This window comes from Poecilia latipinna, unplaced genomic scaffold (assembly GCF_001443285.1).
Source record: "Poecilia latipinna isolate Pla-1442-1.1 unplaced genomic scaffold, P_latipinna-1.0 Scaffold862, whole genome shotgun sequence".
In the NCBI taxonomy this organism is placed as follows: domain Eukaryota; kingdom Metazoa; phylum Chordata; class Actinopteri; order Cyprinodontiformes; family Poeciliidae; genus Poecilia; species Poecilia latipinna.
In genome coordinates, this window is record NW_015113478.1 from 23596 (window position 1) to 47991 (window position 24396).

Below are 24396 nucleotides of genomic sequence, written 5' to 3' on the forward strand. Positions count from 1 at the left end.
ATATATATATATAAAAGTTATACTGTTTCTCTAAGAAACAATTTATAGGTGGCAAAACATATAACCCAACAGAGAATCAAGAATATGTTTTTGTCATGCTTAAGTACCTCCACTGTGTTTCCTTCTAATTTGTTTTCTGATATCATGTTTTAAAGGTGTCACTCTGTGGGACAAAACGACTCTAGAAGACATGATGATAGAGAATTCTCAGCATAGCAGCGATTTTAAAATCACAAGCTCCGATTCCTTGGACACAAAGTCCTCTCTGCTGGACGTGAATGCCTCTCTAAAAGCCAGTTTCCTGGGCGGTCTGATTGAAGTCGGAGGATCTGCAAAGTATCTGAATGACGAGAAGAAATCCCACAATCAAAGCCGCATAACCTTCCAGTACAAAGCCACCACCACTTTCAAGCAGCTGAACATATCGGCTGATGAAATGAAGAAGCAGCTGAAGATTGGCGATGAAATGAAGCCGTTGGCCACTCACATTGTCACTGGCATCCTTTACGGTGCAAATGCGTTCTTTGTGTTGGACAGTAACAAGGTGGACACGAAAACCCTCCGGAAGATTGAGGGCAACCTCCAAGCCACCATAAACAAGTTCCCCGGCATAAGCCTGAGCGGAGAAGTTGACATCAAACTGTCTAATGAAGAACGAGCTGTGGCGGACGCATTTTCCTGCACGTTCTATGGAGACCTGATTCCTGAAAAAAACCCTACATCGTTCCAGGATGCACTGCTGACGTACATGAATCTGCCGTCGCTGCTAGGTGCAAATAAAGAGCATAGTGTTCCACTGAAGGTCTGGTTGATGCCACTGAAGAATTTTGATGCATCAGCTTCCGAGGTGAAAATGGAACTCAGCACTGGACTTTTGGGGAAGGCTCAACATGCCCTGGTAGAGCTTCAGAACTTGAAAATAAGATGCAACGATTGTTTGGCAGACAGCTATCAATTCCAGCAGATTTCCACAGTTTTGTTAGGTTTCAAGCAAAAGTGTCGCACCTATGAAGGGATGCTTCAAGATCTAATCGCAAAGAAGATTCCAGGCATCAGGGCAGGAAAGGAAGATGAGAATGAGCTGTTGAGAATCTTGGATGAGAAAGAACAGTCTCCGTTCAGTACAGACAAATTAAATAAATGGATGGCAAACAAGGAAAGAGAAGTCAATGTGATCAAGTCCTGTGTTGAGGCAATGGATGGAGCAAAGATCCTCCCCAAAGAGTCTGACGTTGTTGAGGAGCTCCTGTGCCTCAAAGTAGAGCATGTCCTCTGCTTCGTTTTTACCTCTCTGGAAACGTCAGATCCTTATCTTCAGAAAATGGCAGAGTACCTGGAGACAATGGACTTCAAGGCCACGGGCAATGTCAGTCCAGCCACTGAGGACCTGTGGTACTTCTCAGAAGAAGAATTGACAAGAATAAGAGAAAAAGCCACTGAGATCGGTGAACTTGTAGCAGGTCTGAAGAACGAAGCGAAATACAGATTTGTAGTAACAGCCATGAAAAACAAGAAATACAAAGGAGCAACCATCTACCACTACAGGAAGAACTAACTAATCACGGAAGATTTTAAAAAACCCGATTTTGTTAATGTAGAAAAAATAACAGAAAGGAGAGATCTGCTGTGGTGTAAGTCACTGTTCATTGCTTTCATTTTTCCCCCAAACCAATGTAAAATCAAATTTATCTGGCCATCACAATGTGACACCTCGAACATTGAACCAAAGTGTTTGGGTCTTGTGACAATGTTGAACATCCACTTGACTTTTGTTATTTAGCAACAGTGTACATGAAAGCCAAATGGACACTTCACTTCTTGCACTGAAGATTACTTGGGAAGGAAATATTTAGACATTGTCTCAAATTAGAAAAACTCTACAGATCTTTTTTGAAACCATCAACTTCATCATGTTATCTGTTTTTCTCTCCCTCAGATGCCAGCAGCCTCAACATGGATCCAGACACAGCACACCCAAACCTCATTCTCGATGGAACCAAGAGCGTGACACACGGAGACAAGCAGTCATATCCCAATAACCACCTGAGATTTGAAGAAGTTTACCAGCTTTTGTTCAAAGAAAGGTTGACAAATCTCCACTACTGGGAGGTGGAACTGAACATTGACAAAGGTAGAGATAGCGCTGTTGGTGTTTGTTATGAAGGAATCAATAGGAAAGGAGGTTTTAGCGAATGGACTGCCATTGGTCACAGTCCAATGAGCTGGTCTTTGGGGTGGAGGTGGAGAAAAGACAAAGAACAACAACCCAAATTCTACATAGAGCATGACAGAAACTGCACGGAAAAATCTGTTCCCAAAACCAGCTTGTCCCGTGTTGGGCTGTATCTGAATTGGCCCGCCGGTACTTTGTCGTATTATATAGTCAGAGGCGACAAAGTGGATCACCTTCACACTTTCCATGGCAGTTTCTCTCAGCCCGTTTACCCATGTCTGAAAATGTGGGGGAAAAACAGCTACGTGGCCCTGTGTCTGTGAAGACATTTGGTTCAGTTTGAAACAAAAAAAAATGGATTAAGCAGAGATGTGAGTGATGAAAGTGAAAGTTTATTAAGAAATATCAATCAATCAATCAATCAATCAATCAATCAATCAATCAATCAATCAATCAATCAATCAATCAATCAGTTCCAGACTTCACTTCTCTTTTTTTGAGTTTTGATCATAATTTATGTATGATCGTCATGTTGAAATAGAGTAAGAAGTTCCTCATAAAAACAGTAGTTAGAGTTTTATTTGTCCCTCCTCTGTAGTTTTTTACTATCGCGTTAAAGTGTGACTAAAAGTTGAGAATAAATAAGCAAAGATAAGAAAACAAATGTTTTCTCTCCAGCAGACAGGGTCTGGCCTGCAGTCGGTGTAACTCAATGCATTCTCTCCTTGCCAGAAAGGAAGAGATAAATCTAAAGAAAGTCATTCTTTTTTTTCTCACAGTAACATACTGTAGTTCTTCTTGTAATGAAGTGAATGAAACTCCAGTTGAGTTTTCAGGCGAGGGACTTGGCTGGGCATGGAGTTGCTATCAGTAATGGACTTTGTACTGCAGAGGTTTTTGAAATGGGTCAGATACCAGTAAAACATTTACTGCCAAATAATGGCAGGGTTTTTATTTTTATTTTTATTTTTATTTTCTTTTGGATTGTTTCTATAAGCAGTAGATACCCAAATGAAAGGACAGAAACAGGCAAAAAAGAACATTTTGCATAATATGTCTCCTTTATCATTAACTGTACAACTTTAAAACAATTACTTTTTTTGCAAGAAATAGCTGCTTGCATCTTTTTATTGATAATTGTATGATCTTCATGTTTTAAATGCTTTTCTTGCTCACTTATAACATCTATGGGACAGATAACTATGTATTGTTGATATATGATGTTGCCATAGTTATAGATTTCATGTTATGATTTTTTTTTATTATTATTTTACAGCTTTTGTGGCGGTTTACAGTTTTTGTGGTGTTTGATATTCAGTTTTTCCTGTACTTGTATTATTATTGATTCTTAATGATTGATTACCAGTGATGCTTTCTTTATTCATTTCCTGTCACATAATGTGTATGTTTGACTATTTTTGAACACATGATTGCTTTTGGGGAAAAAAAAGTTATATTATTACTTCATTCATGCTACTGTTCTAATGTTGGGAAATCTAATAAAAAGAATGCAAATAAACCTCTGGTTTTTTGTTGTCTCCCATAAATACTCTGTATTTAATTTTCTTGAAAGGAAAACATGCATATTTTCTCCTACTTTTAGGTTCTGTCAAGTCATATTCTAGTGATTTTAGTTAACAACCCAATGTTTATGCAATCCATAGCTATGGTAAAAATTAAACCCACTAGACAAAAAAGGAATTTATAATTGCATCATAACTTCATCAGAGCTCTCTTACCTCCAGCTTAGCATTCTACTGCTTAGTTCAGATTATAACCTAAATATATGCAATGAAGCTTCAGTGACTCAAAATTTGATCCTGTTTGTAACATAATGTAAAGAAGCCTGTACGCTGGCACCCCCATGTTTTTGAGTTGGATGTTTTGCTTACATTATATATAAATATTTTTTTGTGATTTCATTAACAAGTAAAAAAGGGGCAAAAAAATATATATATCCTAAAACAATGGTCCAAAGCCCTTTTGATGAAAAGGAAAATCAGAGCATATAGCTTTAATAAAGATTTAATGTGAACAGTGGACCTGACAGGTAAATGAGGAACACAAACAGGTGGTTACAGTTAGTAAAATGAAGAGGGAAAAAACATAAAAACATGAAGTCCAGTCGCAACAGGTGAACTGAGATTTGAGGGAAACTATGTTTTAAAGTAAAAAAAGGAGAAGTAGAGAGGTGTATTGCTGTGACTTTGCCAGATCAATTGCGCAATACATTTGAAAGAAAAACTCTCTGATTTCCAAATAGTGGGTTCTTTTTAATGTCGCATTCATCCAGGGGACTTTCATGGTTCAGTAACTCATTGTGTCGGTTATAAAAGCAGGTAGCAGAACTCCACCTGACAGACATCATATGTCAGATCCTTACAGAAGAGCAATGACCATTAAGGTGAGTTTATGATGTTAATGCAAGACTCTCGAATGTTCCTCATTTGCTTGATTTTTGCTTTTAGCTCAAATGAGAAAAGTTCTGACTCTCCAGACTTGTCGTGAACAAACTGTTCCTCTGCTGCAGCTGTTTGTTCTCCTGCTGGTTCCCGTGGTGACCAGCAGCTCAGATCTCTGCCTCCCTTTGGACTGCAATGACATCTACAACCAAGACACCAGCCGACCCAGCGGAGTTTACACCATCTATCCTATCGGAACCACATCGGCCGTCCAGGTACGCTCAAACCTCCTGGAATAAATGTTAGTAATTAATAATCACATTCTGATTCTTAATGCCTGATGTTAACGTTAACATGTTCACTCCATATTGATATATGGTTCAATATCCAAAAAATGTTCTTTTAACAACAACCTTGATAAAAAAAAAAAATAAATAAAAAAATAATCACAAGCATCAAATTTGGGTTACCAAATAGGGATCTATCAGCTCTGATACTTGGTATCTTGCTGATTCATACATAATGGGGCTCCTTGATTTTACAGCAATGTTTCAAGAGTCCAGAAGGAGGTCAACTGGGCTTTGTTTCCTTATGTTCCTTGTGAAAAATTAGAAACAAGAGTCTCAAGATGCAGCTGAATCAGTATGTCGGTTCAATCAGCTGCTATGTTTGTGTCTGCAGGCTTACTGCGACATGGACTCTCTGGAAGGAAAGTGGACGGTAGGGATTGTTTATTTCTGCTGTTTAGTTTACGTTTTGCTTTTCATTATTTTAGACAGAAGTTTCAAAAGCTTTCTTTGGAATTCAATTCAAAGTCATCTGTTAAAATACAACTGTAATTATATGCATTTTGAATCCACGTCATTATCTTTTTGAGATGGGGTTCTTACCTGTAGCCAACTGGTTTCATTAAAGGGAAACTACTGGAAATAATTTTGAGTTCACAACAAAAAATGTATCTGTGGGCTCACCATCTACAGTCAAAGTTTATAAGAATCCAAAGCAAAAACACTTAAACACTGTTTGAACTAATTGTAAGTGTTTTTGCTATTTGCATGCATTTCTGAAATCCATCTCTAACATCTGATTCCGAAATGCAACAAAGCTCATTGTGAGGAAACCTGAGCTGCGTTCAGCTGGATAACCGTCCTCACCTTCCTGCAGGTTTTCCAGAGGAGGATGGACGGCTCTGTGAACTTCTACAGGCCCTGGAATCAGTACAAGTTCGGCTTCGGGAACGCCGCAGGAGAATACTGGCTCGGTGAGACGTGAAGCCAACGCAGCAGTTATGGAGACTAGAGGGAGCGCCCGTCAAAAGTTCAGAGAAATCACTTTCTCCAATGTTTCTGTCATGTTCAAGGTCTGGAGAATGTCTTTCACCTGACTAAGAGGAAAACAGAGCTGCTGATCGACATGGAGGACTTCGAAGGAAACAAGTCGTATGCTCGTTACACCTCGTTCTCCGTGGGCCCAGAGACTGACGGCTACAGACTTCACCTCACTGGGTTCACTAATGGAGGGGCAGGTGGGTAAAGACAGACATTTTTTTGTTTGTTTCTGGTAAGATAACTTTTTTATTATTATTATTATATATTTTTATTTTTCAAATGTCCAGCAGTGTCGCACTCAGAATTGTTGTCTAAGTGCCAACATGAAGCCCAACCCTACACTACGTCCCTGCTCCCCTCTTCTTTAGCACCTGCAGAGAAAAATCTGGCACTTTATTTATCTATCAACAACTTTAATATTTTACCATTTACTTAGTAAAAAAAACATTCTTACTGATCAACTTGAAAGAGTGTTTCCAAAAATACATTATGTTTTGTTTTGTTTTGCCAATAAACCAAAATTTTTGCAAGATACTTTATAATTTAGGAAAATAATGTGCTTCACATTTATGCGACTTTCTGTTTCTTCAGGAGACTCTCTAAGTCACATCAGTGGACAGAAGTTCTCTACGTTCGATAAAGATCAGGACACTTGGGTGAACAACTGCGCCCGATCGTTCCTTGCAGGGTTCTGGTACTCCGATTGTCACTCTGCAAACCCAAACGGCGTGTACCTCTGGGGGTCCGACAGCACTCATTATGCCATCGGAGTGGAGTGGATTTCCTGGAAGGGCAGGGCCTACTCCCTGAAGGCCATCAGCATGAAGATCCGTCCAGTACAGTGAACTGGGATGGGATGTAAGCGTCATCAGAAGTTTCCAAGAACCCAGGAAGGAATTTCCAGCAATTACACAGGATATGATGAAAGAAGCTGGGCGATAGTTTGGACTTGAACAAATACTGGAGAAATGGTCAGACGTAATTCAACCGGTCAGAATCGTCCCACTCAGGCGCTGAACTCAGAAGGAGCTCAGCTGCTGCCTCAGCAACTCCACTAGGTTTTAAAAGCTGCAGTCTCCCCATTCATCCATCAGATGTCGCTGTTGCACCGGTCTGAATTTCTTCTGTTTCTGTCAGTAAAACTACTTTGATTCATGAACTAAATAATAACCTGTTGTTTACTGAAGGAATAAGATCGTGTTATCTTATTATTTTTTAACATACAATATGTAATGCAGATATAAAAAAAATACTCACTTTTCCTCAAACCAACAGCATTGTGTTGTTACAGCCTAAATGATAATCTTTCAGTGTTGCTGCCTCTGTAGAATGAAGTCAAATTATTCCAGTATAATTATTAAATATTGAGTTTGTGGTTTTAGTTAAAAGTGAACATTTTATTAAAAATAAAGTCTTTTATGAGCACAGTGTGCTCATTGTACAGCGACTGTCACTTTTTAAAGTGAGGCCGACAGATGGAAGACTCCAGCTATGAGACGGTACATTTATCGTGTTGGTTACCAAAAGAACAGCAAACTATCTCAGTGTTTCCTGAGATAACAAATCTTAAAACATTCTTGCTGTAAGATTGCCTTTGCTGACAGTCAACGACAATAAACGATATATGTTATCAGCACATTGTCATTTACTGCGAATGTGTAAAGTATCATATAAGTCAGTTGCAATTAGAACAACCTGTTTGAAACTTTACTGTTGATGTTCAACAGTAAAATATTCAGAGCCTAGTGTCTCTTCGTAGTCCCCCATATACCTCAAAAATACTCTTTGTTACACACTTTGTTTCAGCAACTCCAGCAGAATCTGGACTGTCACACTTATCTCATCCACTCGATGTCACTGTTCTATTTGTCAGCATGACTGGATTGAGCAGATGCAGATCTCTGTAAATTAAACCCTGTGATGGTGTCTTGTGGAGTTATTTAGCTTCATTTAACCATTTAAGACCTGCCATAGTACGAATGTGCCAGAATTTGTGCTCATATTTTTATATGCTGCATTTTTTGGACAATTCAATTAGCTATACATCAACTCAACCTTCATTACTTTCATTTTATTAACATGCATGTCATGGGTGGTTCCATGGTAACTAAGTAAAAAACAACTGACAAGTACAATACATTACAAAAGAATACAACAACTCTTTTTTCTTCATGATTTTTTTGCTACACAAATTTCGCAACTGAATCTGAGGTTCCACAAAATAGGAGCCAGAGAATGGACGCAGTTTTATAAATTGTAGAAACAACAACAAATCGAAGATACTTTGTGTGAAATTTACAAAAGATGAAGTATATTTCAAAATAAAGTTTCAAAGGGGACCTATACAGAAAGAAAAAAAATTCATTAAGTAGTTTTGTTTTTAAGTAGCATCATGGAGCTGGGACAGTTCTTGTTTCCTCCCTGTAGGTGTTTTATGGCCAAATGCTCTCTCAACAATGGCAGCAGAGATTTGATGACAGCAATTTGGGACTGGTTGTGAAGCCAACCTGCTGTGTTCCTGGAAACCCTGGTACGTCATCGACTGCCACACAGCTCCGTCTTGAGTAACTACCTTTTTCACATAGCAAGGACCATAAATTGATACACGACAGTCATGTATTAGTTCCTGTAATTTCTCTTTAAAGAACAACAACCAATCATTGGGTCTGAGAGGTCAACTCTTTCCAGGAAGTGATTATAGTCCTTCACAGCAGGCATTGTAATGACATGTTCAGCAACCTTGGAACACGTCATCTTCCTGAAGTCCTTTACTTGTTGAACAGATTTTTATTTGCCAGGATGTTAACATTTTTAGGATGTCAATTCTTGTGTCCAAAAACGCCTCACATGCTCCAAATCCCAGGTCCTTAAGCTGGTATTCTAATCTCAACACTCAGTATCACAACAAAACTGGGGAAAAGCTGAGCTTGGGCTGTGCAGCTCCAGTCTAATCATTGTTAGTCAGTGTGGTATCTATGAAAAAAAAAAAACTTTGTCAAACTGCACAGAGCTGTTTGTAGAGGAACCTTTAAGTTTATTTCTAAGTTTACCTATATAAAATCAAAGCTATTGTTCTGTCACTACGACTGGTGTCTTGCTCATTGAATGGCTTCACTGCCTCTGTCAGTCCTTAAGGACTTCAGTTCCTGCTGGGTGGTGCTTTGGGATCCCGATGAGGACTCTGTGTTCTGGCCTTCATCCTTTCTACAGGGTACGAGTCCCAGTAGTGCCTTCCTGAACATAGAGCTGGAGAAGACGTAGACGATAGGGTCCAGAGCCGAGTTCAGGAAGTTCAGGCCCAACGACACAATAGTGAGTTGAGTAAAGGTGTAGAAAGCGGCACAGTCCCATGGCCGGTAGGAGCGGATGACCCACACACCGATCGTGGTCACCGTGGTGGGAAGGAAGCACACGATGAACACAGCCACGATGGCGGCACACATTCTCATGGCCTTGCGCACCTTGTCAGGTTTTCCCATCTGCCTCTTCTTCAGGAAGCCGGAGATTCGGACGGAACAGAACAGCAGCATGGCCATGGGGATGACGAACTCCACCACCGTCAAAATACGGTGCATGCCCACCAGGATGATGATGGCGCGGGATGCCTCTTTGTAGGACGTAAAGAAGAAGCACTGGGTCTTCTCACCTTTACCCTTGATGTGGTTGTAGGCCAGCATGGGAACCCGAGGACTGATCACCAACAGCCAGACGAACGCTGAGACAAATGCAGCCTGCCGCTTGGTCATGCGGTTGAAGCGATGATGAGGGTGGACCACCTGGAACAAGAATCCAGAAATGAAGCGCTTTACTTTCAATGATTCAGTGTAGTTCTCTTTTTAGCTCATTTCATATCATTTTTTTGTTCAGCCTGGCAGCAGATGTCATGCTGCAGAGTGTTTAAAGTCATAAAAAAGATGTTTTGAATGTGAGCTTTTGTACAGGAAAGTAAATCTAATTCAACATAGTACAGCTTTATCTGATGTAAAGGTGTGTAAGTGCTTCCAGTTTGCTTTGCATATTTGAAGCAAGGTAGAAATTCAATAAAGGAGTCAGTGTTATGAGTTTTATGTGGCATTTTATAGCACAATCAAGCCACTATGTTAGCTTCAGTTGTCTTAAAAATGCTACATATACCTAAAATGACTTAAAAGAAATTTGACTTAAAAGAAATTTGACTTTGTAATTTAACGCCTTGAAATTGGGCCTCTGCCTCTTTAAGAGCAATTTTGCCAGATGTTTGCTAATTACTGCTGGATAGTCTTGTAAAAAAGGTAGAAAATAGCAGGTTGTGTTTGGGATAGGAGAAGAAGTCATTCTTGAAAGAGACCCCAATTGGTAGACCCATACAGAAATAACCTTTGACCTCTCAAAATAAATTCACGGTTTTCCTCACCTTGAAGTATCGGTAAATTGCCACCACGGTCATGAGTGCGATGCTGGCCGATCGTTTGGAGAACATCAGGAAGAGATTTATCCGGCACATGCCATCTCCAAACACCCAGTGGCCCCTGAGCAGGGCATCAATCCTGAGGGGCAGACTCACCAGGGCAAAAAAGTCAGCGATGACCAGGTTGAAGAGGAACAGGGTGTTGGGGTTCCAGGCCTTCAACTTAAACCAGAAGATCCACAGCGCCACCAAGTTTCCCATCAGCCCCAGTACGACGTCGATGATGAGGACCGGAGGCATGATGAGGCCCTCCAGCTGGATGCCGACAGGCGGGCATCCACCACCCCCAGGGACAGGGGTTGTGAGGTTTGAAACTGTGGTGAAGTTTGGTTGTGGGACCATTTTTTCAAAATACCATTAGACTGCAGAGAAGAGAATAAGAAGGGGGAAAAAAATTATGACGTGTTACCGATGAACACATGTGGTTTTAGTGATTAAGTAATAACCCGAATGAACAAACGATAGAAAGTTTTGAAACTTGGAGTCTTCAACTTCCCCTTGTAAAGTCCTTCCTTTTTCCCCTCTGACATTAAAAACCATAAGGAAAGAACTTTAGGACATGATGAGCATTTACTTGTGTTACAGACTAAATCATTAAACACTGCTGGAGCAGTAAGAGGTAAAAAAACAAAACAAACAAACAAAAAAACCGTTTTAAATATTTGAAAATGGAAAAGTGATTCTCTTAATTGTAATGTTATACAGCAGTGATTGTAATATTACTTTATACATTAAAGGATTACGTTAAAAAATGTTCAATCAAAAAATACATCAGTCATAATAATAGCAAATGAGTGAAATATACATTTTATATATATTAAGGAAAGATATAACATTTTTATATATTTGTTTGAAATAAATAAATAAATAAATAAATAAATATTTTTCTTATAAATCACTATGAGCGCATGTTGCTTTCTACCTCATTAATGGTAAAAACACAAGTCAGCCCGCACACCCTGGTAAATTTAAACTGTGTTTGTTTCCACTCTGAATACAGAGAATTAGAGGAGATTAGATTAATCCACGACTCACCAGCAGAACTGTTTCATTCATGAAGAGCTGCAGGAAGATATGGATGGATGAATGACCTTTACTGGTGTATTTATAGCTTCTACTGGCGGTGGGGCAGGAGGGGGATGTTCCTGTATGGTTGCCCGGTTACGTTTTGAGAAGTAAAAAGTGACAGACGCAACCTGGGGGGAAAAACATTTTGTAATATATTTCACAAAAGAGTAAAGAACAAAAGAAGAAGGAAAAAAAACACTCTTTTCTGGCACAGATTCCTGTTAGACATTACATGACGGAAACTCAGCAACTTTTAAGCTGATCCTTCTGTACGAACTAAGACTTTTTCATCAGTCATAATTGATCAGTTATTTGTAAAAGCACAACAGTTTTATTTTGTGATTATTTTTAAAATGATCTTGCACTGCAAAAAAAAAAAAAAAAACGTCTCTAATTTGAATTTATACGGTAAAATTCTGTGATTGTCAGAATTACCGTACATTAGAAACTTTTTTCTTTTCACACTGCACCACTACTACAGTTATATTTAATAAATCTGAATATTTTTATGAAGTTGTTTTATTTCATTAGCTAAATTCAGTGAATGAAAACCGCTGTGATCACACACACTGTTGTTGTCACACCTTTGTTTTTGTTCGCCACAACAGATTTCCACTTCACACTAATAGAAACAAGACATTTAAGATTAAATATTTCAAACATTTTTTAATTCAGAAATGTGGGCTTAATGAAAAATATGTTTAATCAAACCAACCTCATCGAAACACCTGTTCTTTGGGTCATTGTTCTCTTTACTTGTTTTGTGGCAATCTGTGTCTATCAAAGTAGAGTACCGAAAATAATAATGTCAATAATGATAAAAATAACCAAATGTGGAGTTATTTTTTCAGCTCATGTGGTTTTTGAATCACAGTTCCTGTGGTATTCCAGGCTGCTGAAATCTCTACGGCGTCACTGCTGACCTGTCAAACTTTGACTGACACAGGATTAGGAAATCAGTTGAACTTTTGCTGGTGATTATGTCCTAAGATTTAAGGAAGTTTGACACAAAAATTGCCAATGTATGAGTTGAGTCAGCTGGCAGGAGGATTTAAAAGAATCAACATATTCTGTTGGTGATTTAAAGCTGATTCTCAAATATTTGACCTAATAAAACCTACTAAATGTGTAACATTAATGATAATAATGCAGGTGACCTTCCGTCTGTCTGAGCACCCACTAGTTCAGAAAGACTTGATGCAACCAGAGAGTTCATTTTTGCTCTGAAGCGTTTGAACACCAGGTATGTTGGAGTGGAGTTGGAACTACAATCTGCAGGTCAGTACGCAAGTACTTGGGAATTTACTTGGAGATCCCCAAATATAATAAATGGAGGAGTTAGAGCCCTGGGGAGCACCACCAACAACTTGAGAATCTCTCAGTTTGAATATTTTAAACTGTGATTATAATCTGACAGCTGCTGAATGACCAGACTGGAAGAGTTCAACCAGCATTTTTTACTTTTTTGTAATTTTCTTTGCACCCGGTTCTATTTGAAACATCATGAATACACCTAGCAAGTATCAGATAGAGCTACGGGAATCCTGGTACACCATTGTTTTCTTTAAACAATGAAAACAATGACATAACATACCCATGATATATCTGCAAACTTTGAACTTCATTTTATTATTTAGAATAAAATGTTATTTAGAACACTTGTCAAATAAACCTAAATATAGCTGAGTCCCCCACCCCAGTTTTTTCTTTTTAATTTTTTTTTTTACAACAATCGTTTTGCTCCGTACACCCCCACCCCCCCCAAAAAAGTAAATATACTTTCTTGTTTAAGTACTTATCTTATAGGCATGGCCTTTAATGGATTCAAGTCCAGTTGCACATCCCCTTCATTTCAGTCCAGCAACACCGCGTTCCTTTACAGGAAGTCACCGGTTTGCTCTGGATGTTTAGAAAAGCAGTCATAATTAGAGGACTCCTGACATTACGAGGCTAATTTCAGTTTCATCTTCGCTTGGTTAATCCCATCAGTGGTGGTCAGCGGGGCTCACACTGTGTGTGTGAGACAAAAGACACCTCGGGTTTGCCGACGAGGTCACACTTATTTTTTTTTAAACACATTTAAGCTCCTCGCGCTCCTGCTGCTTTTCTACTTTAAACTGCGTCCGCCGCACGCTGTGTGTGCGCGTGCAGCGTGTGCGCGGCCGTATATGTGACGGGAGGGTATCAGGGTGGATTAGAGGGAAAGGTAAGCGCGTCTCTCCATGTCGGGGCGGATTTCCATCCTTGTGCGCTCCGCTCGGTGCACCGACCCGGTTTGAACCACCGCCGCTGTCTCCTCTCATTCGTCTCCTCCTCTCAGCCTCCCGGCAGCCTCACGTGTGTGTGTGTGTGGGGGGTGTGGGTGTCTGTGTGTGAAGCAGAGAGTGTGTTTTTATTTTATTTTATTTTATTTTTTATGCGCGCGGACATATTTTCGGTCTCTCACACTCCGGGGTGCGATGCCATTCCTCCCGCAGGAACCTGAGCGCCTTGATGGGTTGTCTCTACTTTACTGGTGAGTCTCTTCCTTCGTCACTTGCTATGATGCTTTCATCTGTTCCTCACTTCCGTCCTTATCACATTTTTTATTATTATTTTTTTTTGGCTGAAAGCAGAAATCGTGGGGGTCTGCTAGCTCTTGTTTTGTTCACTCCTGCTCCATGTGGGTCACTCTGCGCAGAGGTGGGATAGATTCGCAGGCTGTGTGGCGACAGATGCCTCGCAGTTTAAGTCCACATGCTTGAGCGCAGTTCTGGGTCACGCACGTTTTAAAGGACGGCCGCGTGTTACGACCTCCGTCGTCTCTTTCTCCAAGAGATTTTAGAGGAATACCAATTTCTTCTCTAGGTTTTTGTTGTTGTTGTATTTATGAATTCGTGGGAACTGCTGCTCGTTTCTTAGTGAAAACATATCAACGCTGAAAAACAGCGGAATAAAAGCGACCGGATATGGAAGATGTCAACTTTAATTTGCTGCTTCTTAAGATTAATACTGGTCCGCCTCTTTTATGCTATACGTATATTTAGCTCCCAGATGTGTGTGAGAACATTGAAATACAAATATGTGGATATTTAAACGATTGTGATTCAGGTAAGCACAAGTAAGGGAAGCAATAAAGCTTTTTCACTTTGTATGGGGGTTCTTGCAGGGTCATCCAGGTTAGTTAACCTACAAATTAAATAAGAATGATAAAAAATATAAATCCATCCATCCATTTTCTTTACACCCTTGTCCCTTAGTGGGGTTGGGAGGGGTGCTGGTGCCTATCTCCAGCTTAAAATATTATTTATTTTTTTTTTTTAAAAGAACGTTTTGTAGTACAATCAATAAAAGTCAAAACTAAACAGGCTGTTAAACGGCATATTTTCCTCATTGTTACAAATTTCCTACTCAGTTCGAGTATTCCTGAGTGTGTCCCTTTTTCGACTCTGTTGGGATAACAGCTGCTAAGAGGTCTGACCTCACTTTAACCTTTTGTCCTTTGACTTAATGACCTATTCAATAATTTTCTTTCACATTCTTCAAATGTACAAGTTATCTTTTGATTGTTTTTTCACATTTAACTAATAAAAGTGTTAAAAACAGCCTTTTATTATTTTGAAAATTGCTATAATATAATGTGCACCCTACTAAAAATATACATAGGTACTTATGCTCTAAGAAGGAAAGAGATTAAAAAACATTTAATGTTGAATTTCTGAATGAATCAAAAGTGATATCTGGTCTTCAGCTAACATCTGTTTTAATATTGTACTTTCTTGGACTACATATTGCACTGACTAAATTTCAGAGGGTTTTTCCTAACCCAGCCATAGCCCTTCTTTCCCTCACTCTGAGATGGAGAAATTTTAATAATAAAGCATTTTCTAACCTCTGTCATTAGTCCTTGAGAGTCACTGTTCTGCAGTTTTTAGATACCGTCCTGCTGCAGCTGTTGGTGTGTCCAGGCTTATCATCTAAGTTATGTTTATTTGATCATTTTCAGCTGTGTGAGCTACAAAAGTGTTAAAACCAAACAAGCTTCTCAAAAAACTACTGCTCAGATATTCCAAAAAGCATAAAACATGCAGGGATGCAATAGTTGTTTGGTGTTTTTTCCACTATAAACTATTAAAAAGATGTCAGAGGAAATTCACTGCACAAACCTAAAACCAAATTAGCCAAAATTACAATTTGATTTGGCCACTGCTGAGTTTGTGTAGCTGTGACTGGAGAACAGCACAGGTCTTCTGCAATCACAACAGCTGGAAAATTACGATTTGCTGTTTTTCTGTCTAACAAAAGCAAAAAGTTGAACAAAATATCATATATGATGCAAGAAGGAACTCATGCATAGAAATTGTTCTCCATTCATAAACAGGCGCTCCTTAACTGGAGTAGAAGATAGATCCAAAGTGCTCATATCTGTAGTTACATATAAAATCATAACAAAAATTGACTTTAGAAACAACAAATGTTCAAGTTGTTATCACATAAAATATCGCATATTAGAAAACTATGAAATCACTTTTTTTTTACAATACAATGACCCCACCACTTTCCTATAATGTTATCTCTATATCAGATGTGATCAATCTATGACATGAAGATCTTTGTCAACAGTTTGTGTCCACAAGGATTTAATTTACTACCAAACACTGCATCCAAGCAGTCCTTTGCTGATATATTGTGAAATTCTGTTGTATAGTTGTTTTGTTGTTTTTTTGTTCACTCACTTAATCATTTGCTGCTGCTTGTGTGCCCAGGTCACGTGTGATAAAAAAAAAAAACACATGACAATTGGTACCTGTTTCCACATTGTATGTATCTTCAAACACTTGTTTGGACTCCAAAATTAGAATCAGAAAAATAACATTTTCTTCACAACTGCATTCGATTTGTTTCATGGAAAAAATTCAAATTGGGGCACCAAATTAAATTCTGCCCCGGTACCACTTACAGTTTTTTCCGGCTCTGCAAAAGGATATATCTCAGATTGTTTATAAGTTAATTTTTTTCAGCAGGAATGTATCAAGACAAAGTTGAATTGGAGATCTCAGTCTGTCCCAAGGTTCAGTTCGTTGAGATGCAACTTAAATAAGTTGGAGAATCTTTCCAGATTTTTTTAGTTGACAGATGTTTGAAATATGAACATGCGTTCCAAAAGAAACGCTCAAACATCTACATTTCCTGGTTTTTCAAAACGTAATAGCCAAATATGTTCTGTTGGACATTAATTGTAACTGAAAGCAGTGGGAAAAAAACAAAGAGACTCAGGACTTTCTCAGGAGGACAGAGTTAATGCAACGTGGTGGATGAATGGTCTGAGGTAATGCAAGGAGCAGAGATTAGCTCCCAGCTTCCTGTGTGACCTCTGATGGCCCCTCGGGATCAGTCTACAGACAGACTCATCTTTTTTTATTCCCCCTCGCCTCTGGTTTTTATTCAACACTTCAACATACGGCAGAAGCAGACAGGAGGAGATTAAATATGCAAACAGCAAAGAGTAATCCTCAGACAGTGCATCTCTGCCCAAAAAAAAACAAAAAACAAAAAAACAGACAGTGCCGGATATGAACTGGATGTTTTTAGTTGGTCTTTATTCTTTAGGTAGGAACCAAAAAAAGGGAAATACTTTTTTGGAGATTTGGGTAAAAAAAGCTAATGTCCTTTGGCTTATAATCCACGACCTTTGGCATTTGGTAGAGGGTGAGTTAAGTCTAAAGCTAAAGTCCACAAATCAAAAACATTGAAAAGTTTCACCATAATTGTCCTCTGAGTTCTGAGGATGTTGCTCCAGTTTGCGGTTTGTTTGTGCAACAGTCAACTGCTCGTCATCTCAGGTTTTCTTCTGGAAAGTCGTGAAACGCTCCGCCTGGTTTGGCGAAAGCAGTTCCATCAGGTCAGCTGGGGTGAGGCTCTGGATTTACCGCTCCATCTACATTTGTGCATGTGAGTGTGTGCGTGAATGGGTGAGTGACTGGAAGTAGTGTGAAGCACTATATGAAATTACAGGCAGTTTTTTTTTTTTTTTGTCTCGTATCACGATTGAAAGAAGGAGATCCTGAATATGAGGACGTGAGAGATAAACAGAGGATCTTCATCGTCCAGAATACCACCGCTTCTCTTTCACATCACAAGAGTCAGCTGAGGTTTTTCATCTGTTTTGGATAATTTATGGATTTCTCCCACTGGGGGTCCAGAACTGGGTGACGACTCCACCCCAGAATTCTCTAGAATGTCTTTACAAATTTCTTCTTGTTTTCCATTTTTTTTGTTTTGTTTTGTTTTTGTCACACTTAAATGTTTCAACAAACAAATATTGTTCGAGTAAGATAATCTGAGTAAACCCATAAAAAGTTTCTAAATGTTTTAATTTGCGAAGGGGGTGGGGGGGAAGCAGATCCAAACTGGCCCTATCTGTGAAGAATAGTAATTGCATCATGAATTAATCGCAACAGTTAACTACATTTTTGGAAATCTAAGTTTATTTTTTTATTATGCCAGGCCTAAATAATCCAAAAACTTTTAATTAGGTTTTTGGCTGTAATTGAAAATAAAAATACTAATCAAATATAGGAGTAAAGTAATTTACATAATCGATCTGGAAAGGGTTACAAAGCTAATTCTAAGGTTTGGGGTATTAGGTTTTGGTTGGGTCTACCAAGATTATTCAGACAGTGTATCAACGGCTCATCCAGGAGGCCACAAAGGAACCCCAAAAAAATAACATCTAAAGTTCTGCAAATCTCCAGTGAGGCCAGTGTTTGTGATTCAGCCATAAGAGAGAGACTGGGAAAAATCCACTGGGGAAATACAAGGTCAAAATTACTATTGAGCAAAATAGGAAAAAACGTAGCAAACCGCCCCCCAAAAAACTCTTATATCCACAAGACCTTTAAAAATACTTTGTCCACTGATGAGACAAACGTGGAATATTTTCATGGAACCAACAGTGTTTCAAAGATAAGTAATTGCACCTACAGTAAAGTATAGTGGTGCTATTATGATGTTTTGAGGCTGATTCAGGACTCGGATGACTTGTTATAACTCAAGGAACCATCAATTCTGCTCTAGAAAATCCTGAAGCTCCGGTTGTCAGTTTATGGCCTTAAACTAACGCTCACTTGAGTTACGTATCAATAAAATAATCCAACGAGTCACAACAAATAAAATCAATAATTTAGTTCTGAACAAGAGGATAAATGTGAAATTACAAATTCAGTTTATTTTGATTGTTTAAATATGTTCTGATTATATTGCTTTGTGATGTCAAATGCTCATATGTTTTTAATCTAAACTCCAGCATAATCTGTGTCCGTCTTCCGTTTACCCTGGGTGACTCTGCTGCCGTGCTGCAAAGTGTCGCCTGGCAGCCAGCCGGCGTGTGATGGTAATGATGCGTGACAGGTAATGCAGATCATCAGGTATTAAGTGATCAGTTTAATTGCTGCTTCGTGTCCTAGCGGCTGGCTTCGTTGTGTGTTGGAAACTGTCGTGGATTGGTTTTGATCTACAGGAAAATGCTGTTGCCGGGGACTTTTTCCACGCTGGAAGATTTGTTTAATTTACGTGCTGGCAAAAACCCACATCGGTGTGACGATCCACGTGGAGGTGGAGGCAGAAGAAAATGAAATGACAGATTCTGATTCATAGTTTCGTGGGGATCAAAAGAATCTGTCGGGCACGGGTTCACAAAATCCAAGACTGGGTCTTATCCTTTTAATCAGGTCTTGTAGCCGGTGGCGGTAATGAACCTCTCCAAACTATTTAAATCCAGGTCGTCTGTCTTCTGATTGTCTTTATTCGTGCTGTTAATTGACTTATAGCCTTTCAGGAGAAAAAACAAAACAAAACAGGTGACATTGTTCTCTAATTTGTCTGGCCAACATAGGGGGAAGTTTAAGAAGTCACACACACTAATTGAAAAAGGTGAGAAAATGCATACAAGGTTATTTATTACATTAATTATATTACAAAAAATGCTGTGTAAATATTTTCATCGTTGACATATGATACAGATGGGTTCAGAGTGCAACCATAAAGCAGTAGATACTGCACTGGTGTTTCGTAAAAGTATTCCTACATCTTTAACTTTTTCAAATTTTTGCCATATTCCAACCCCAAATTCTTTGAACTAAAGCAAATAAACCGTTTGGATATGGAAGTTAAAGACTGATGGAAATGAACACAGACATAGCAACAGGATGAGGGCAACTCTGTCACTAATGATGAAAATGAGAACTTACTAGGAAAAAAAATCTGAAAACAAAATACGATTTGCAAGTTTAAAGGTGCAGAAGTGTGGATGAATGGATGAATGGATGTATGGTTGGAACCGAACTCTTTATGTTTCGTATGAACTCATGGAACGTCTCCAGCCTCCGTCCTGACTTTAGCATTTGTTTCTTCAGACACGTGCAGAACTGCAGCCTCAGTTGTGACTCATATTGTTGACACTCTGATCTGCAGCAACATTACTGAAGAAGCTCAAGCAGATTAGTTTGTTATTACCAGCCTGTTAGAGCGGCTGCGGGCTCCCCGCTCTCAAATTTTCAGACTGTTTTGCTCCGTGCACTCAAACTAGTCTAACCAAGGATACTGACATAGTAATAGATGATGTTGTGGGACTATTTTGTGTGGGACCCGCTATACTGGTGGGTTCTGAAGCTGGGTGCAGCAAACTCAAAGCAGAGCTGTTTTAAGTGTGACGTTCGATTATCAGTTATGACAGAAAGGTTGATGAGACTTTCCTCAACGCTGAAAATCAATCTGTATGCTCTGAGTGTAAGAATATTCCTGCAGTAAATATGGCTGCCGGCTGCTCGTTGAGATGGATCATGTTATTATTCCTAATTAAGCCTCTTCAAACAGATCAAAGTGACCCTGACTTCAATTCCCATAATCCCTTTCATAACATTCAGTACATGCACGACGGTCCTGATAGCTGCGCTGCTTCCCTTTCAAAGCAGAAAATAAAGCAAGTATTGACAGAGAATCAGAGCAGAGGAACTCTAAGGAGCCCCCTCGGCTCCGTGTTGACAGTATTTAAACAGGAGGATCATCCCAAACATTCTTTCAAAACATTGTCCTGCTCAGGGAAAAGCAAAAACTCAGTTAAAAACCTTACAGCTGGAGAAATAGTCGCGTAATTAGCCTCAGGTAAACGCTAAAGCTGTGTAGAACCGCAATGAAGCGGTTGATGGTTTTATGACTCAGAGAGTGAATGAACTTAAGTCACAACTGTTTTTGTGCAGCTTGAATTTTCTTTTAGCTGTAAAAATGTATATTGAACTTGCTTCTTCTGCTCGTGCATTCACTGTTATTATTTTGGAGTCCAAATCATCTGCAGGATGAATTGCATTTATTGCTATTGATCTGTTCTTAGGTTGTGTAAAATAGCTCAAAGAAAGCTAGCAGAATTTTTCTGTTACTTGGTTTGTTTTCTCTCTAAAAGCAAAGCTCAGAGTCTTTTGTGGCGTATTCATTCATAAGAAGTCAGGTTGCTGCTGGATTAACATGATAAATCATGTGTTTTGTGTGGTGAAACTGTCTTCCAGCATTGTGATACCAACAAAAACTATATAAAACCAGGGGTGGGCATTTATCGTATCGTTTTATCATTTATTGTGATAAATTTGTTATCGCGACACAAATTTTGATCTATTGTTGTTATGATGAATTCCAATTAATGACGTTTAAACCTCCCTATAGCTGTCCTTGTTGTCAAGATCGAAAGTATTTCCCCTACTGTTTGTTTAACAGAAGAATCACTGAATACTGATAAAGCGATAAATACAGTTACCGTGTGCAGTTTAGTGATACACTTCTTTATGAGATTGGTGTCCTTAAGAAGATAAGATAAGGTTAAGAAAAAGATATATATATATATATATATTTTGTCAGTCTGTAACATATAGTAACCTAAAAAAGATGTAATGAATAGTTCTTATTGTCGTTATGGCGATAGTACCGCAAAATGTCATGATAGTCTACATCGCCCACTTCTGTATAAAACAGGACCAAACATTTTCTGAATAAGATATTTAAAGTGACATAACACCAGCTCTGACGTAGTTTTCAGGTTGTAGAAAACCAAATCTGTTCTTTTATTGTACCTGACAGGATCTGAATCCTGAACTAGAGACACCTTCGTGAAAAAGTCCTCACTGTGAGAAGTTTCTTTTATTGTGTTCTAGTTAGGAAGTCGTAACTAAGAGCTGGGTTTGACGTCAGCCGTTCCAGTTGAGAATTTCAGCATGGCGGCGCAGTTGGACATTGTTCGCCATACCACTTACAAACAGCCTTTTAAGGTTTAATTTTCAAAACCAAACTCCATTTTTGATTTGTTCAATGCTTTCACATGTGTAATCCTGTAAAGTAAGCATGTTCCACTTATGTCTTACTACCGGTACAAGTCTTAACCGGGGGCAGTTGAAATGGCTCCCCTTTTTCCACTGGGAAATCCGACTTCGGAGGTTGTTCCAGTTGACTTCCCAGTCGGAATTTCCCAGTTCCGAACACAACTGGAACACATTTTTCTCGCCTCAGTGCCCCCTGCTGGGGGCTCTTTTGTGTTGCATTAATAATGAACAGGTGAGCCACTTCAGGACAAGATCAACCTGACGTAGGCGCTGCTCCGACAGGCTCATGCGGAACATCCCTGAGTCAGAGCTGTAACTGAGCTTAAAGCCTCAAAAAGTCTGAATCCCCGCTTTGTGCATTCGCGTTGGTCTCTGCAGCCGTCACAGAACCAGCTGAAAACATCTCAATGACGCTCGGGCTGACACTGTACTGCGGCGCTGAGCTTGAGCCTGAGCAACAAGGACAGAACCAACAGACAGCCGCACCGTGAAGAGCCTCTGCTGCCTAAGCCTTAACCCTCCTCACCCTCGGATGTCTTCGTGAAGACTGTCTGGGATCTAACAATTGACATCTCCTGTTCCTCCGATTATACCGAGTCATTGTTGTCGACCGCTGGAGCCTTTGAACATCCAGGTCACTTGTGGTTCAGCTGCTGTGTCGTTTGGGAGGAGACAGATATCATTGGTTGCGTGTGGCGGGCAGGAGGAGGGAGGTGGAGAGGGAGGCAAGAGGAGAGCGAGGGAGACAATAACAAAATCCTGTGATGATTTGATTATTTTGTGCAGCAGGGCTCTGAGGACACGCAGAGGCTTTGCCCGAGGCACCATGTTGAGATGTTCTTGAGCCCATCAGCTTTCTGTTTGTCTCCAGGACGATCATGGGCCCCCATGGCATCAACCGAGCTGTCCAGAGGCTGGAGTTCTCCGACTGCAAGAAAGGACTCGGTGAGCACCCCCATGCACCCCTGTTTTCTCCGCCTCCCCAATGACCAGCCGATGACCAGAGTGTGACAATCGTACAGTTTTGCTTCTGCTGAGCTTTTCGTTTTGCTCCTTCGCAGGGGTGAAAATAATCGGAGGCTACAGGGAGCTGACAGGTGAAGACTTCGGGATCTACATCAAGCGTGTGATCGCTGGCGGCCTGGCTGCTCTGGACGGTAGCGTCCTGTCTGAGTGTTTATCTCATTTCAGAAAAGATATCATTACCCCCCCCCCGCCTCCCTTCCTCGCGCCCCTCCACACACACACTCACCTGTCTCTCTGTGTGCTCTAGGTCGGCTTAAGTCAGGTGACCTGATTCTGGATGTCAATAACATCAGCCTGATTGGAGTGACCAATGAGAGGTGAGATTGGCTGAGTGTGCAAATTCCTGCGTGTGTGTGACTGAAGCATAAAACCACTTTGCTTCGGCAAATCAGTTCACTTTGACTGATTCACAGCAACACCTTTAATCCAATCTGGATGATTTCACCTTCTCACCCCTTTCGTGGCGTTCCTGACAGTGAAGCAATGGTGCAGAGTGGGATCGGTACACCCAACGGCTTAAACAGAAGCTGTCCGAATAACACCTCAGACGATCAAGGGTTGACTGAGCCGTCGCAGATGCTGATTATTGATCCGAAATTTAAAAAAATCCGCTCCCCGAGTTTGAGTGGCGCGAGCCGATCGCCGCGGTTCAAACCGGGATAGTCGTCTTTTAATGATTTCTAGCTCAGAGTAAGCAGCAGCATTTCTGGATTATTTCGTGCTTCAACTTTATCGTGGACGCACTGAGTGTTCCTGAGCCAATGCCAGTGATTTAAACTCCTGAGTTGTGTCTGGATTTAATTCACTGCTGCCTGAGCAGCTTAGCGTTACCAAACCTTCTAGACAGGAAGACAGAGGTTCCTTGTCAAAGGAACCTCTGTCTGGCTTCAGTCTGGTGCATTGGTCTCAACAAGCCTCTTTCTACAAGGGCTGAAGTCTCTGTGAATTTAGTTCACAGAGACTTCAGTATCCACTTTATTTGTTGTTTCCAAAGTTTTATTTACTAAAATGACTTAGAAGTTACAATTTATTGTTTGTTGAGACGGTGTATTTGCATTATTATGTCGTTACCATGATAGTACTTGAAAATGGAAAATGAAGATTCAAAGCTGCAGTAATATTTCAAAGACTTAGTATGTGAGTTTGAATTTAATCCACGGAAGGTCAAAATTATACATACATGGTTAAACACATGTTGTGGTTAAATGTCTCTTATATCCATCCAGGAGGCATCATTCTAGATATTTGATCACTCTCCCTGTCACAGTTCGTAGAGGTAATTTAATTTAGCTTGTTGCACCAACAGATCCCCCTTTTTTCAATACAATTCACAAATCTTGAATATATTTGAGGTTAGGGCTTTGGATAGGCCATTCTAGAAGCTGTTTATTGATTTTTAGGAAAGTTGAAGAACTTGGAGACAGTCGTCAGAGTGCATAGATAGCACTTCAGCAATTCATCTACTATTTGAGCTGTCAGTCCCACAGCATGACGCAGCCACTGCCATGTTTGACTGTTGATACCGTGTTCTGACGTTTAAAAACCTTAACTTTTGTCTGTATTTGTCTCATCTGGCCGTCAAGATTTTTTCCAAAGCCAGAGATTTCAG

At 39.8% G+C, this 24396-nt stretch overlaps 3 protein-coding genes and 1 pseudogene across 5 annotated transcripts in view; 3 read left to right on the plus strand and 1 right to left on the minus strand.

Annotated features, from left to right (window-relative positions):
• The window catches only part of LOC106956988 (stonustoxin subunit beta-like), a 9358-nt pseudogene extending 5773 nt beyond the window's left edge, over positions 1-3585 (plus strand).
• Positions 3586-4461: 876 nt separating this feature from the next.
• Positions 4462-7255, plus strand: LOC106956985 (microfibril-associated glycoprotein 4-like). Its single transcript, XM_015048141.1, has 6 exons — positions 4462-4577; positions 4704-4850; positions 5257-5295; positions 5740-5836; positions 5936-6100; positions 6495-7255. Exons 1-6 carry the CDS (start codon positions 4542-4544, stop codon positions 6746-6748), a joined length of 738 nt encoding a protein of 245 aa, XP_014903627.1. The 5' UTR covers positions 4462-4541; the 3' UTR covers positions 6749-7255.
• A 698-nt stretch (positions 7256-7953) lies between these two features.
• On the minus strand, positions 7954-11534 carry LOC106956984 (hydroxycarboxylic acid receptor 2-like). The gene is made up of 3 exons (XM_015048140.1): positions 11386-11534; positions 10297-10712; positions 7954-9679 (listed from the first exon to the last, which is right to left on the minus strand). Exons 2-3 carry the CDS (start codon positions 10690-10692, stop codon positions 9002-9004), a joined length of 1074 nt encoding a protein of 357 aa, XP_014903626.1. The 5' UTR covers positions 10693-10712; positions 11386-11534; the 3' UTR covers positions 7954-9001.
• A 1933-nt stretch (positions 11535-13467) lies between these two features.
• Positions 13468-24396, plus strand: part of stxbp4 (syntaxin binding protein 4) — a 50654-nt gene continuing 39725 nt past the window's right edge. For 2 of the 3 annotated variants that reach the window (XM_015048149.1, XM_015048147.1), the window contains exons 1-4: positions 13631-13933; positions 22633-22706; positions 22823-22918; positions 23035-23104. In XM_015048149.1, coding sequence (XP_014903635.1) covers positions 13878-13933; positions 22633-22706; positions 22823-22918; positions 23035-23104 — 296 coding nt within the window. In that variant the 5' untranslated portion in view covers positions 13631-13877. The other variant, XM_015048148.1, reaches the window with a different exon arrangement.